General features: G+C 41.6%; 1 protein-coding gene across 1 annotated transcript; it reads right to left on the reverse strand.

The window, feature by feature from the left end:
- Positions 1 to 4,591: 4,591 nt before the first annotated feature.
- Positions 4,592 to 12,101, reverse strand: LOC139639304 (regulator of G-protein signaling 5-like). Its single transcript, XM_071513389.1, has 4 exons — positions 11,967 to 12,101; positions 8,857 to 8,918; positions 6,216 to 6,382; positions 4,592 to 5,969 (listed from the first exon to the last, which is right to left on the reverse strand). The coding sequence occupies exons 1-4, from the start codon at positions 11,969 to 11,971 to the stop codon at positions 5,793 to 5,795; spliced, it is 411 nt and encodes a 136-aa protein (XP_071369490.1). The 5' UTR covers positions 11,972 to 12,101; the 3' UTR covers positions 4,592 to 5,792.
- Positions 12,102 to 12,418: the final 317 nt, after the last annotated feature.

Here is a 12,418-nt window from a genome sequence, read left to right on the forward strand (position 1 = left end):
TATGAATTGGGCTGAGGCAACATTTGCTAAAACCTTGAATAAAACGGGGCAGTTTGGAGAAGGGCCTGTGGTTTGCAGGAGACAAGAGGTCATGATAGATTTCTTGATGTGAGATAGAACCACTGCATGTTTAAAGGTCCCATATTCTCCACTTTCCAGTGTTTTATTTTATGTCTTGAGGTCCATTAAAAGCATTAAAACCATTCTCAATCCATTTTTACACCTTCATTTTCCAGCATCTCTCTGAGTCTTACCGAGAAGAGGCTGTTTCTGTCACTGTCTTTAAGGCTCATTAATATTAACGACCCCTCTGTTCCGATTGGCTAACCATTTCAAGAGTGAAATGTGAGACGCCGCGGCCCGGCAGCTACAGGTAGGGAAAACTCTCCAGTAATAAACAATGACAACCGTTCAACCACTTTGAAAAAAACACTTTGTTAGTCTATTATTTCTTACAAAAATGATAATGAGCGAACCTTTGTGACGCCACAAAGTTACGGAAGTCCAAACGGCTCGTTTAGAGGCTCGCTTTTCTAATATGGATTGTGTGGATTTAGTTGGCGACCGTGTGTTTTGATACTTTCACCATGTTTAGATAGACCATCCAACTCCTTTATAATTACAGAGGCAAGGGGAATCCTGTTTTACATGATATGGGACCTTTAAAACTAGAAGGAAAAACCCCAGAGGCCAGAGAGCTATTGATAATAGACATTATGTGCTCGCACTGACTCATTTGAATACCTCTTTGTGAAACTATGTGTCATTGTAAGAAACAGCATCTGGGGGACGAGTAGAGGACTTCATGTAAGATGATGTTTCCTCCAGGACCAGTGAGGGAGAAATGGCTTAGAGACGGCTCATCACAGTAGAATTACTACCAGTAACAGATAGGTCGCTGTCACAGGCTAAGATCTGGAGTCCTATATCCTCTACCTTTTTTGGCGAAGAACATTAAACATTCTTCACACTTTACTGGGGAGGCTTCAGATTAGAAGAGGTGTTAACAGCTGAATCAATAACACTGAAGAGCACCCTAGAGTTATGGTGGTTTCTTTGAAATAAGGTTAGAGGAATAAGCCGCTCTTGCATCCCTAACCACTTTCTGGTATTTCGACATTCAGTCCTTCATAATACTGTCGGATGCTCGCAGTTTATCAGCCTGCCGTTTACGCTCAGCTTTTTAGCATTCCGTCCTCGCGGCCCGAGCGTTATCTGTTTCGCCGTGGCAGGGGTATTTTTCTCGATTTTTCTCTCTCGTTTTTTTGTAAAAAAGTTGAAACGGCATCAAGAATACGCAATAAGGTGTAATTAAAATGATCAACAAGCTCCTCCTGTGTTGAGCAGGTGCATTTGAGGAGCTTTGGAAGTTGTTGTCAAAAGGGGCCTTTGAGGATTTTCAGGCAGAAGTAGACTTAAAGATGCGGGAGTAGACAGGATCTCAGAGGCTGGGAGAGGAGGAAGGTAACAGCATTATAAACAATAGCCTTGTGGTCACATACATGGGCCATTCTGCCAAATGGGTGCCATTTGCTTGTTGTAACTCTTCCAAATTAAACTTCATTTTTATCTTTTTTCAACACGGAATCTAATAACACACATATTTAACTATTCAAAATGTGTATTGGTCAATCTCAGGCAACTTTATTTCATTTTTTACAAGGTTTCTAAGTGGAAGATGGTTGCATTGTTCTCAGTCCTGTTACCAAAACTCATGTTGCCATGGGACCGGCTGTTCCATTGCCTGCCTCACCTCCTGACCTGCCTGCCTCTCCTACTCCTCTCTGTTCTCTTTGTCTGTTTGTCTGTGTGTGTTGTCTATGTGTTGTGTTTCTAGGTCCCGTTGAGAGCTTCAATCAGTCCAGTCCAGCTCCTCCCTGCACCAGCTGGCCTTAATTCACAATTACTCTAGCAACATACCAGTCACTTTCCCTTCAGTCCCTGCCAGATTGTCTAGTGTGTTCTGCCTAGCTTTCCTGCATTTCATGTTCCTGTTTGTAGTATTCGGTTATCTGAACTCTGCCTTGCCTGATCCCTGCCTGGTTTGGTTGCCTTTTTGTATTTTGATGATGAAAAAAGTACTTTTTTCATCATGTTTCTGCCTCCGTGTGTCTGCATCTGGGTCCTAGTCTCTGCCTGTCACACATGTGTCATTTAAAAAGCATGTTTAAAAGCATGTCAACTAATTCCTTTGTTTTCCCCTCAAGAAAGTGTTTATTTTAAAGAAAGTGTTGGTTACATGTTCAAATAATTGATATTTGTGACTAAAAAAATCACTATATATGCACGCAAGTTGTATTTTTCTAAAAAATGCAAAGCCATTTTTTCCTTTTAAAGGAGACCCAAACCTCAAGTTTATCAAATTTTTCATCATGTAATTTATTAAACAATTGGATAAATGATGGACCAAACATAATTGAAAAAAAATAGTGGTTTATCTTTATTTTTTTAGAAAAAAACAATTTAACAGGAATGAACATTGGGTAACAGGAATGTGTGTGCGTGGGGTGTGTGAGTGTGTGTGTGTTTTTGTGTGTATCTGTGTGTTTTTTTGTGTGTGAGTGTGCATGGCTGTGTGTGCATGTTGTGTGTGCGTGTGTGAGATTTCTGTGTTGAAGGGATGTGCTGTGTGCTTGTACTTCTTCACAGCGAAGGAGGTGGAGAGAGAAAGAGGGAGAGAAATTATGTTGGACTGAGAAGTGTATGTATACACTTCTCTGAGTCCAACATAATTTGGGGTAAATCCAAATGACAGCACTCAGTCAAGATATGTCTCTTTGAATGAGCAGGTTCACACACTGAACTGAATTAGTCAAAATCAATAAGATTCAACTGGACAACAGGCAACAGAAATGAATATGAAAACCCCCAAGTGTTAAAATATTATAAAATTGTGGTATAATCCAGACCAGTAGTTCTGAGAAATCATGACACCCAGTAGAAAGATCTTACCAGTAATTAGAAAGCTCAGTGACTCAAAACAGGATCAGCTTTCAAGGAAAGAGATGAGGTTATTTAAAACTAGATGATACAGTTTCACATGAAACTGAAAGTTGCACAGAGAGAGAGAGAGAGAGAGAGAGAGAGAATCTACATTGGAGCTATGCATGTCCAAATACTTCCACCCATGTTTTGGATGGAAGAATAGAGAAAGAAAGAAAGAAAGAACACATACTCAGTTCTGTAGATAACTGCTACTCCGCCGCCACATCCAGATAGCCTGGTTTGGTATGTATAATTTTGGGGAGTGGCTTCAATCAGTGGAGCAGTCTTCCTCGCTCAACCAGGTTTCACTCATTCTAAAAAAAAATCTGTTGAAGTGGAGGTCATGGCAGATAACAAACTTATTAGACAGAGACCTTGTGTTCTCCATAAACCAAAGCAAAGCTGACAGGACTATTAGGGGTAGCAGGCAAACGATGAATGAGATTATTTCTATTGGCTGTAGGTGATCCAGACCAGTGGTTCTCAACATGGGGTCCGGGGACCACCAGGAGTCCTTGAGGGGGATCCAGGGGCTCCCCAGCAAATTGATGAATTATTAATCTTCAGCATTATTTCATTTACAAGAAGTTAACATAATTAGAGAATGTAGAAGAATGACTATTTGATCATAGTTTCACTTTTCTCTTTCTACCTACAATACAGATAGTCATGGGATTCTGGACAAAATCATATCTAGCAATAAAAATATTTTCAGATTTGGGTCTGAGAGACAAATTCCCTTATGATGGTGTTTAAGGTGGAGCTGAGGTCAGCAAACAGGATCCTGGCATAGGAGCCAGCTGCTCAGTTACACACAGATGCAAGTCACCCTAACCCTTACCTTATCGCAGAGGCGGACTTAATGCTTTGGGGGCCATGGGCAAAGGCAAGCATGGGGCCCCCCTGAATCCCAACCCTCTCCCTTTTTTAATCCATCCTTTTATATATTACCTTCAAGTTGGGGCGAAGAAAAGTATGCATGCAAGGGAACTGCTTATTTTTGTTTTTGTGTTACATTCACTCTCAGCTACTGATGCAGTGACAAGGAAAATGAAATTAAAGTCAAGTGGCAAGGACAAAGAAATAAAAAATAAATCTTTTATGTTGATTAAAAATACATTTACATTAGCTCTATTCTGCCCTACAAAGCCAAAATGCATTAATCTCTTCACTATTGAAACTGAGAAAAAGGACTTCAGTGTTTCATTTGTACCCAAACAAAAATATTGTTGGTGCAGAAGTGGACTGTATACAGTTTAAAAGCTATTATGTGAATCATTTCTCTTTATATGAAACCTACACTCTAGTTATAACCTTTGGCCTTTAAGACACCAAAAAGTAGTCACTGCTGTTTGTTTTTGGAGGGCAGTATTGTTGTCTTCTGTTTCCCCTATCACAAACTTAATCCTAATTCTAACCTTAACCCTAAACCCAAATCCTAACCCTAAACTAACCTCCTATAGAAGGGAAGGCCAGCAAACTGTCCTCACTTAGAAGGATTTTCTCCATCTTTCTATCCTTGTGATGACATTTGTTCCTCATTAAAAAAAAGACATACAATAATGCACGCACACACACAGCATACATATGCACACACACTCACACATAGACACATTTGTTTTAATGTCATAATCACAATCAACACCTGTAGGACCGTAGCCCAACCAAAACAACACAGATACACAGATATATAATTCTAACACAATATTTAATGTGGGAAAAATAACTTATTATAGAGAAAGGCGAGCATGAGATGCTTTAAAGCTGCCGCACTGAAACCTTTTGAGATGTACAGCCAAAAGACAAAAATAAAAATAAAAATGGAACATGGGTCGAAGATAATGGTCCAAATATGCCACTGGAAATTGATTATTTATAAGTGCAACAAGGTATAATATCTTTTTGGGCTCTATATCAGCATGCTGCTTGTTAACATTACATGTATCTAATAGGGCTGGGCGATAATTCAATATTATCGTTCATCGTCTTTCAGTGGAATCATATTGTGATGATATGAAGATATGTTAATATCGTGACACACATTTCTGCTGTCTGAATTGATGATGAAAAGCAAATTTTACTTAAAAACTGATAAAATGAGGTATGGTAGGAATATTATTTGAATATTTCTGTTTTGTTTGACATCACACCTAACATTACCATTGTTCAATGAGATTAACATTAATTTGATTATTTAACGTGATTTTGCATGATACATGAACCATATCGTGATATATATTGATATCGAGAAAAATCCTTATATCGTGATATTGATTTCAACCATATCGCCCAGCCCTAGTATCTAATAATCGCTCCTTAGACTGAACTGAAACAGACCAAATATAATATCATTTGGGTATCAAAACACATAAGGTGGGTCATATTTAGCCATCTTTGGGAGGCCGACCTCTCAAGTCACATTCTTTATTTTTGTATATATCAAAAATGGGTATACAGTGCTTTGCGAATAAACCCTTCAAAAACAAAATAAGCCCTTTGAAACTCGAAACCAGTGTTCCTCTGAATTACAGGTCTATTTTTGAGCGAAATTTTAAAAGCAACGCCAACCGAAAACAACTCTAAAAGCTTCTTAATACATTATTTAGATCATGTTTGGCTTTTAGAGCCCGTCACTCCTCATATCGAGAGCGCTGCGTCTCCTTTCACTTTCGCTCCCTCTGACAGACAAGCCTTTTTTTTTTTTTTTTTTTTTGTTTACACTGAGATTCTAAGGAGAGGGGGCTGAAGGGCAGAATCAATCACTCCGGAGAGAGGCACTGGACGAGTTTCATTCTTCACGTTTGCTTTCACCGCCGTTCGGATTGCTCCAGAAGAGCTTGGTAGATCTCGGATTTCAGGAACCGGGGGTAACAGTCGTTCTCCATCAGGCCGTATATCACTCTCTGCGCCCGGTCGAAGGAATGCGGGCCTGGCTGAGAGAGATTCTCGCCGATTTCTTCTCTGGTCACGCAGTCGATGTTTATCTGCATTTTGGAAAACAGCGACTTTAATCTCACTTCATTTGCATGCTTTATTTTCGAGTGTAATTAACAGCCTGTCCGGAGAGAAAGAGATGGGGAAAAGAGTCGAGAATTCCGCAGAAGAAAGAGAGCGTAGGCCGGTGAGCATCGGCGCATTTCAAAGTAAAAGCGTGGAGGAGTGACAGCGCCTAAAAAGCATGCAAGTGGGTTCAGGCTGATTTGAAGTCACGCAGGTCTGACTCGCCGTACCTGTCGGGGGGCGTCGACTTGGACGAACTCCGCGTAGATCCTCTTGGCGGTGACGGCCATTTCCGTCCCGCCGGTCATCTCCTTGTAGTCCTCGCAGGCCAGCCAGAACAGAAGGTTCTCCTCGCTGTACTCGGTCCTCAGGAAGTCCTCGAAAACCAGCCGGCCCGCTGCACAGGGGAGAACAGGGAGCGGCTTTGAAAGCGGGACCTTTTTTTTTCTTTTCAGACACCGGACATAAGTTGCAAATTTCGTACAAACAAATGGCCTCAAAGGAATGGTTCACCCAAAAATGAAAATTCTGTCATCGTCTACTCACCCTCATGCCGAATGAAACACAGGTGAAGTTTGTTAGTCCATATAACATACAGGGAGGTTGCCAGCACAACTTGGTAGCAGCCTTCTCCAAAACAACTGAAGTCAATGGGGACCAGTTCTTTAGAGCAGTGATTCTCAACCTTTTTCATATCAAGGACCCCTAATTTAGTCCACATTGGGGCCACAGACCCCCACTCAGACCCAAATCTGAAAATTTGTCCAGAATCCCATGACTATCTGTATTGTAGGTAGAGAGATAACAGTGAAACTATGACCAAAACAATCATTCTTCTACATTCTGTAATTGTTGTAACTTCTTGTCAATTACATAATGGTGAATTTTAACAATTCATCAATTTGCTGGGGACCCCCTGGAACTCCCTCAAGGACCCCTGGTGGTCCCCGGACCCCACGTTGAGAACCGCTGCTTTAGAGTTACAAAAACAAAAACCGCCAAACAATCACACTGTGAATAGAAAGACCTATACACCATTATTTGTTGCGAGTCAATCAGCTGTAGTTAAGATTTGCACTAAATGATGGTGTAAATATACTTACTGTCTATACTATACTGTCTTTTCTTTCTGGAATGAGGGTGAGTAGATGATGACAGAATTTTCATATTTGGGTGAACTATTCCTTTAAGTTTAAGAAGCTCCCCCACTCTGCAATTACAGTGTATTTAGCCTTCTATAGCAATTACAGTGTATTTAGCCTTCTATAGCAATTACAAACACTGCATGAAAGCCTGAGGACCTGGGAACTGGTTTTTCTCAGCGTTTACGACCAATGTGTTTTTCTCACGGTGTAACCAAATCCAACGTACATATGCATTATCAAGCCCACAAAAGCACACATACACTATCCAATATCACCCCCGGGCTCTGTGCTCAGCTGGCGTGTCAAACACTTGTACGCTGGCATAATGCATACAATCAACCTGTGACTATCCCATTATAAACGGTAAAAAGCCATTCTCTTATCGTTCTCCCACATTCCCCCCCCCCTCCCTTTACCCAAAATAGTCCTTGTTAGCTCAAAAGTGCCAAAGATGTCAAGCCGCACAGAGAGAGAGAGGAGACGCAGCAAAGTGACAAGCATTGTGGGCGGCTCGTCTAGAGACCCCAGTTGGCTTCCAGTTCGAATCCATCCATTCACACGCACAGTGCCTCAGCCTCATCTAATTGCATGCGCTCACATTTTGGCTTTTCCTCTCTGTTTATGGGCGTATTCACGGATTTTTCCTAAACGCAGGTGTGAAATACTTAGCGAGTCTTCCCGGGGGAGCGGCGAAAACAAACAAACTAGCTAACTGCAAAAAAAAACAAAAAAACCCCCAAAAAACTCCAGAGTGATTTGCACAAATTGCTTTACATAAATCACAGCTGGCAAACTGACAGTAATTGACAGAAAGCAAAATATGTCCAGTGGCTGCTTGTTTTCCTCTCTAAATCACTCCCGGTCCATATCTCCGCCTTCAATCATAAGGCGGAGATATGAGGGGGGGGGGGGGGTGACTGGCAGAAAATCGCACGAGATGCAAAGGTATCTGAACGCCTATACAGATTGCAAAGCCGCCGCGTACGGGAACAATTTATTTTTCGCCACTGTTTACCGATTTGTCATAAGTGTCGTCGCGCGTTTCTTCGGCGGGAAACGGAGCAACCGGGACGCGGGGCGGAATTCATCTTTCCGGTGCGACTATTCATCTCGGGGGGGGGGGGGGGGGGGGGGAGAGAGAAACCGGGAGACAAAAGGGGGAGGGGGGGGGGCTTGAGAAATTACGGATCGGCTGAATTCATTTCGGCGAGGTAATGAGGGAGACGGAAGGGGAAAGGGAGAGAGCGGAGAGTGAGAGAGTGATAGCAGAGAGAGAGAGAGAGAGAACCCATCTGCCCCCCTTTTAGTCATTTTCAAATAGAGGTCTGGAATATGGTCAGGTGAAAGCCATCAGCGAGAGCCCGGCCCCTCGATAAAATGAATAGGAGGCGGCCGGAATCGCCCTATCGACACCGGCAGCTCCGATTAGAACTCTTATCTCCGCCGGTGTCATCCTCCTCAAATATATATCTCCGAATGGATTTGACGAACTTGAAGGAAGAATATGCACTCTCTCTCTCTCTCTCTCTCTCTCTCTCCCGCTATATAGGGGGGGAAGCGACGGGCCGCCCCCCCCCCGAGGGCAAAGCCGAGACGAGAGAATTGGCCGGTGTGGAAAAAGGAGAGAGAATTGAGAGAGAGCGGCTTTCTGCGAGAGAGAGAGAGAGAGAGAGAGAAAGAGAAAGAGAAAGAGAGAGCAGAGGAGTAAATCCGTAAGTGGGCTTACTTTTACACTCCAGAAGATTGTCGAGTGTCTCTCCCCACGCCGCGACATCATCAACGGGAGCCCTGCAGAGCGAGAGTTGCAAGCCGGTGTTTACATCTCGTCGCAACAGATGTGCATTGCTGTCAGCGAGGGCTTGAGTGTTGGAGCAGCAGCATTTGGGATTATTTATCATCATCTAATACAAATCAATCATGTTTTTATATTCATTCATTCATTATTTCACGACCATACACACTTTGTTCCCAACTTACAAGACGGTACCAGTCAATTCAAGAATTCATATGTTAGTGCTAATAAGGGTTAGACCGATAGTTTGAGTTCCGCTATAATGGGCCCAATATTGGGCTTTTATGAAATATTCAACTGGCCAGTGTCGTCCACCTCTGATAATGATGGAGGTTCCTCCCTGATCACAGCTACAGAAAAACACACTTTAAAGCAGTGATTCTCAATTCGCTTTTCCATATCAAGGACCCCTAATTTAGTCCACATTAGGGCCACGGACCCCCATTTGATGAGGTTTTGACTCTTGGACCCAAATCTGAGAATATGTTTTTTGTTAGTCATGGAATTGTGGACAAAATCATATCTATCTGTATTGTAGGTAGAGAGATAACAGAGAAACTATGATCAATATAGTCATTCCTCTACATTCTCTAATTGTGTTAACTTCTTGTAAATGAAATAATGGTGAAGTTTAACAATTCATTAATTTGCTGGGGACCCCCTGGAACCCCCGCAAGGACCCCTGGTGGTCCCCGGACGCCACGTTGAGAACCACTGCTCTAAAGCCTGACATGAAATTTTATGTTCTTTGCACATTAATTCAATTAAATTCTTAATTATCGTTTTTTTTGCAAATTAGTTTAGTTTTTTACATTGAAAGCAGTATACCAGAGTTTGTCCTACCATTGAATAGGCCAGAGGTAAAATTATTTCATTAGTCTGGGTGTCTGGGTAGAGTTCTAGTGTCCTATGATGCTGTTTCAAAGGCTTTACCACAAGAAGAAAAATCTTTTTGGCATGAAAATGATTTCAAGATATGTAATACTGGCACAAAATATTGGCTTGGTCTTCAAAACCCCATATCGCTGAAACCCTATTGCTAATAACGGTGGCCTGGCCTTGGTTTGTAACACGTGTAGAAGAGAGACTTTCGGTTTATAAAATTTGAAAAGCTCCAGGATAAAAGTTAAACCCATCTGTGTCGCCTATTATTTTCAGGACTTGTGAAACTGTCATGCTGCGGTAAATGAGCATCGAGTGTTGGAAGCACTACTGAAAATCCCATTTCTGCAAGCTGCAATGTACATTGTCTGCAATGAGTGGATCTATGTCAGTTTGGCAGCTAGTAGCTAAACTAACCAGCAGTAGCTTCTGTCATTATGCTTACTATTTCAGAAATGCTATATGAGATGAAACTTTAATGATCCCTTTGGGGAAATTGGGTCGCTGCAGCAGCAGAGAATAGGATATAGATAAGAATACGACAGAGAGCAGTGAATGTACAGCAAGTGATTACACCAACTGAATATACTAGACCAAATAAATCAATAAAGATGCAGTGTCTTCATTGACAGACTTACAGGTTGAAGCTAATGTGCAAGTGTGCATTGGTAGCTATTCACATCATCAGGTGTACAGATGAAAGAACAAATACACAGAAATATGTCCAAATGTGTAAATATGCATTGAAAGTTGTTCACATTTTCAGATTTGCAGATTGACCTACCATATGGTTACATATGTTCAGAAATATGTAATTTTTTATCTCAGTTGTTGTGAGTCCATAATATTCTGTAATGCATAAAAATACGTGGATATGTCTTTAGTGTTAATCGGATGGTAAAATTGTTAAGCTTCATGTCACTAACCCCAATGTTTGAAGTGTCCATATTTTATAACACTTCTATCCAAACTGTTTGAAAAGTGAAAGTGCTAAAATTAAATGATAAATGCGTGGGCTGAATATACGAAAAAAGCAAATGAATCGTCAAAATTGCATTTTTCCCCGGCTCCACCAAAAAACCCTACAAAACCATATCCCTAAAACCGAAGGTCAGATATCTGTGAACTTTTCCACCACTAATTGCTAAGGCCTGGATCAGTATGAAGTGAATTTAGAACAATGGTAAACTAGGGGAACTAGGGGACTGAAGAAAAGCACACATGGGGATTTTCTGGGCATAAGGGTACATTTTTCTGTTTCGGAGGCCATTGCGCTGATTTGCATATTAATAACTAAATCAAACTTTCTGTAGGTGCACAAAATCAATCTCCCGCTCTTCGTCTGTGGAGCAGCAGCCAATTTTACATATTGATCCCCCAATGTTAATTCTCGGGTTCTCCGGCTTTGAAGAGGGATTAGCTCGCGCGCACAAATACTGTTGCCCCAAATCACTTGAATAAAACATATGAATTCTTAAAATGTATGGTGTTCCCCTTTAACAACAACAACAAAACAAATTGCTCGAAAGTAGTTCATTAAAAGAAGCTGGATGAACATGCACAAAGCCCACAAGTTCTCACAGCTTCCCCAACACTGCCGCTCTGAACTGCTACTTTTAAGTGATGCGACATCAAGAAGTCCCTTAGAAGTGAGGGACAAGGCAACAGAAGAAAGGCTACATCCTCATGCAGCTATTCATTTTTTTTTTTTTTTTTTTTTGGATTGCATCATATGGAGCGCCGAACATATTCGGCTCAAAGAATCCTCACTTGTCTTCGGACCTTTTTCATGTTTTCTTAGGGAGGGGAAGGAAGGAAGGGAAAGAGAGCTGGAGGCGCATAGACAGGCGCGCACAGAGAAACAAGAGAGACAGAGGGAGAAACTTCCAATAAAAACAGCACAGATCACAGGAGCCCCATCAGAAGCACTTGCTCGCAAAACTTGTAGACAAGAGAGAACCATCCCAAAAACACATCCCTATTTTAGGAACATGCTTTCTGGCTGGGCAAGATCAGAGAAGCTCAGTCATTACCGAAGAACAGAGGCAAACCAGAGGGGAAGCAGAACATTCAAAAAGTTCAACAGAATCAAAAGCGTAGTGCCAGACAACTAGTTTGTCCAAAGTCTCGAAGTGTAAAGCCAATTTGGAGCTCATACTTACAACATCTGTTTTCTGTTGCCAAAAAGACAAGTATATTTCTAAACTGCAAGCTTAAGTTGTCGTGGGAATACGTGCTCGGCAACACACTCGACAAGATCTGAATTGTTTTGTTTTTTTTCTGCTCAGACTCTCTCTTTTCCTTACCTGACATACCCTGCAGGCTCACACAAGTCCATGCATGTTCAATTCTGGCTCAGGCAGGCCCAGGGTTTACAGAGATGTCAGCTTGCGCTCTTATTTTGTAATGTCACACTCTCTCCAACGAAAATAAACTTTACCTCAGCCTTTTGGCTATTCGTGAGGATCACCGTTGGTAAAACATCATGGTTTTAAAACATCGGTGACCTCGCAAGCAGTATAAAAATTTTAAAACAAGCCTCCAAGCAAATCATTAGTTTACAATGCAAAGTAGGAGAAACCACCAATTCCAGCCAATTGAGAGAGGCACAGCT

This window comes from Centroberyx affinis, unplaced genomic scaffold (genome assembly GCF_046629955.1).
Source record: "Centroberyx affinis isolate AG114_WGS23_722 - 3 ecotype Tasmania unplaced genomic scaffold, CSIRO-AGI_Caff_v1 ptg007088l_1, whole genome shotgun sequence".
NCBI classification, from domain to species: Eukaryota; Metazoa; Chordata; class Actinopteri; order Beryciformes; family Berycidae; genus Centroberyx; species Centroberyx affinis.